The 3,184-nt window shown below is 45.3% G+C and overlaps 1 protein-coding gene across 1 annotated transcript; it reads left to right on the top strand.

The window, feature by feature from the left end:
- The first annotated feature begins 1,230 nt into the window (after positions 1-1,230).
- LOC126314148 (ankyrin repeat domain-containing protein 23-like) lies at positions 1,231-1,940 on the top strand. Its single transcript, XM_049992371.1, has one exon. It carries the CDS (start codon positions 1,281-1,283, stop codon positions 1,878-1,880), a length of 600 nt encoding a protein of 199 aa, XP_049848328.1. The 5' UTR covers positions 1,231-1,280; the 3' UTR covers positions 1,881-1,940.
- The last annotated feature ends 1,244 nt before the right edge of the window (positions 1,941-3,184 follow it).

The following is a 3,184-nucleotide window of genomic DNA, read 5'->3' on the forward strand; positions in this document are numbered from 1 at the left end:
ACACCCAATCACCTGGCCACGTTCGAAATCCATGAGTTCCGCAGAGCGCCCAATTCTTTGTTTTTTTTTATTCCCGATACTTTGGATTACATAGTGTGTGTCAAAGTGACAGAAGTGAACGTTTCCTTTAAGAAAATCATAGCTTAGGAATAACTGGATTATTATGACCGAGGAAAGCACGTTGTCGAGTAGAGACATGATAAAAGCCAGCCCATATCTTCTGATAACAAGAATCCCACAGCAAATGCGCCAAGGATATCAAATAGCCTCTTGGCAGTGGTAGGCCCTGAGGACGGCGGTAACGTGCCGCAGAAACTCGTCGTGTGACACAATAGAGGCATTCTCAAGATACAGCTGTAGCGTTATTTTTCTCAGAATGTTCTTGCTTTTCTTTTGTATGGGTGTTGCTAAGTTTTACTTCTCCCCACAAGTAACACAGTTTGCAGTACATCAACATACTTTGTGTGCTAGGTTCATTGTGGCGAAGCAATGAAAACAGAATTGTTTGTTTCTCAGTGCACACTTCAGCAGTGTTACGCATACAGTGTAGTGGAAAAGCCAAGGTTTACTTACAAGAAGTTTTGTCATTGTAACCTACATGAGTGCATGAGACATTACTGTAGTCTGTAAGTCCATAGGTTTTAAAGTCGCCTTCAGATACATGGCAGGCATAAGAATTTACTTGCAAGTGGATGTGTGCGTGTGTGTGTGTGTGTGTGTGGATGGATGCGTGTATGTGGTTGAGTGTGTTATGCAGACGTTTCTGTGCATCATGCCAAACAATAAGTTCTTGTGTTTGGTGTGGTTGAGTTTCGAAATTAACTATGAAGATGCCAAGCAACTGTTTTAAGCCCTCGCTGTAGATGTTTAGTGTCTTTGCTAGCTTGAGAAACATTTGCTGCACACAAAGGACCAGTGATAGACGTATTAAGAACCTGTTTCATTGCAGGTCAGTTCTTAGATGTGAAGGTGAAAGGAAGTGAATGTCAAGTGTGACTTTGAGAAAATGTGTCAACAGAATTTCTTGAGTGATTGAGAACACGGACTCTTAATGGGAAATGGACGTGCATTTTGATACAGGGATGCAATGATATATGTGTACTTTAAGCGACACAGAATTCTATAAGATAAAAGGGAGAATGTTTTATATTGGTAATTTAGAACTGGACAGTTGCGTTTCATGAATTCTTGTCTGTTTCGCATAGTTTTCTTGATAACGTGTGTGTGTGTTTATAGTAAAGTATGAGAATGTCTCTGTTTTGTGTAGGGAGCTTTCTCAAATGAACAGCCGGATGATCCAGATGGCAGATGACGGGATGGTGGAAGAGGTGGAGAGGCTGCTGATGTTAGGGGCGAACGTGGAGGCGAAGGAAGAGAGGTATGGCTGGACAGCCCTTCACCCTGCATCAATCGACGGACACTTGGGCGTGGAGAAGTGTCTGCTGAGGTACGGAGCGGATGTGGGAGCGAGAGACAGCGAAGGGCGGACGCCACTGCACTGGGCCGCGAGGTACGGACAATTGGAGGTGCTGGAGTATCTGCTGGAGAACGGGGCGGATGTGCAGGCGAAGGACGTCGAAGGCCAGACGCCAGTACACTGGGCAGCAAAGAATGGCAGTTTGGGGGCGCTGGAGGTCCTGCTGGAGAGTGTGGTAGGCGCCGAGGACAACAATGACGACACCCCTCTCCACTTGGCCGCAACCTGGGGCTACACAGAAGCGGCGCTGCTACTGGTGAGGTTCGGTGCTGACCTGGGTGCCGAAGGCCAGGAGGGGCTGACGCCGCAGCAGAGGGCCGAACGCTGGGGCCACGAAGGCACGGCAGCTGCACTGCTGGCAGCAGCCTCCCAGACTGGAGTCCAGCAAATGTCTGTGGACTAAAATTCAAATAGTTTCACTACACATTTTTTCTTTTCTGGAATAAAGCATACAAAAAATTTATGCTACAGTCGCTCATTTGCACCCTCTTTGCACTATACAACAACTGAAGTAAAACACTGCAGCTAAACTAAGATGAAGGTAGGTATGTCAAACTATTATCAAGTAAACACAGTAACAAGAGACAACCTTTCTTTCGAATGAAACGTCTGAAATACATTCGTAGGAACAACATTCGAAACTTCGACAAGAACTGAAAAATACACGCGGCGTCATTATTCGATAAGCGTAACTACTCAACAAGTTTTCACATACTGTAAAGTATTTCATAGTGGTTTGCTAGGTATTCTGTGCAACTAGTATAAATTGCACAGTAGCCACGTTAGAGCCACATAAGGTCTACGGTCAGAATGGATCTTCGAGTCAGATCTGTTCTAGAATTTAATGTATGTCTGTCTCTGCAGCACAGATGATGTCATGCTTTGATTAATTCCAAAATGAAATAATTGGCAATATTCATACTACATCGAGCACTTATCGTGTGGAATCTTATGATCAGTTCACGTGTAGCTCAGGAGAATCGAAGAACAATCTCCAATTGTATGTTCCCCGAATAGCTGTAACGCTGCTGTTCAGCCTGCTAAGTAACACGAGTCGTCACTCTCAAACAACAGAAGCCTACAACAGATTTTCCGGCTTTCACAACATTCCTTACTACCACCTACAGCCAACTGATTGTGAGGCCGTTCCACTCAGACGGGGAACTCCATGTCACGTGTAACGCTGCTGGATGACAAAACATCGCTCCAACAACACTGCTTACGTTTGCTTTTCTCCACATACGCCACTGAATGACCTGCAGAAGAGACGCCCGCCTGTGTTACTCCACGCCAGTATAACGCCAGCACGGGTTCCACAATATCGTAAAAGCGGCGTCGGATTCACAAGGACACGGTACTGACTTTTAACGCATTTAATCGCGCTCGCAATATAGAAGGTTGAGTTTATTTCTCCGTTAACTCTCCGTCTCCTGCGGCCCACAGAGCTTTGTCGATGCTTCAGCGACTGATTGTTGCTCCTGGCGCTCCACAATATCGGAGGTTCGCAACATTCTCGCGAGTGATGGTGGTTTTATGGAGAAAGTGAAAACGGGAAAAAATTATAACAAATGCACAATCACCAGTCAGACTTTACGTTTATCGAAGTTGTAAGCGAGTAAACTTTTAAACTGGAAATTACCTCGGTGGGGCATGCCTACCTGTATGTAGTCTATATAAACCAGCATTTAGTGTCAGGTCTCCTACACA

Source organism: Schistocerca gregaria, unplaced genomic scaffold, assembly GCF_023897955.1.
Source record: "Schistocerca gregaria isolate iqSchGreg1 unplaced genomic scaffold, iqSchGreg1.2 ptg000534l, whole genome shotgun sequence".
Lineage (NCBI taxonomy): Eukaryota > Metazoa > Arthropoda > Insecta > Orthoptera > Acrididae > Schistocerca > Schistocerca gregaria.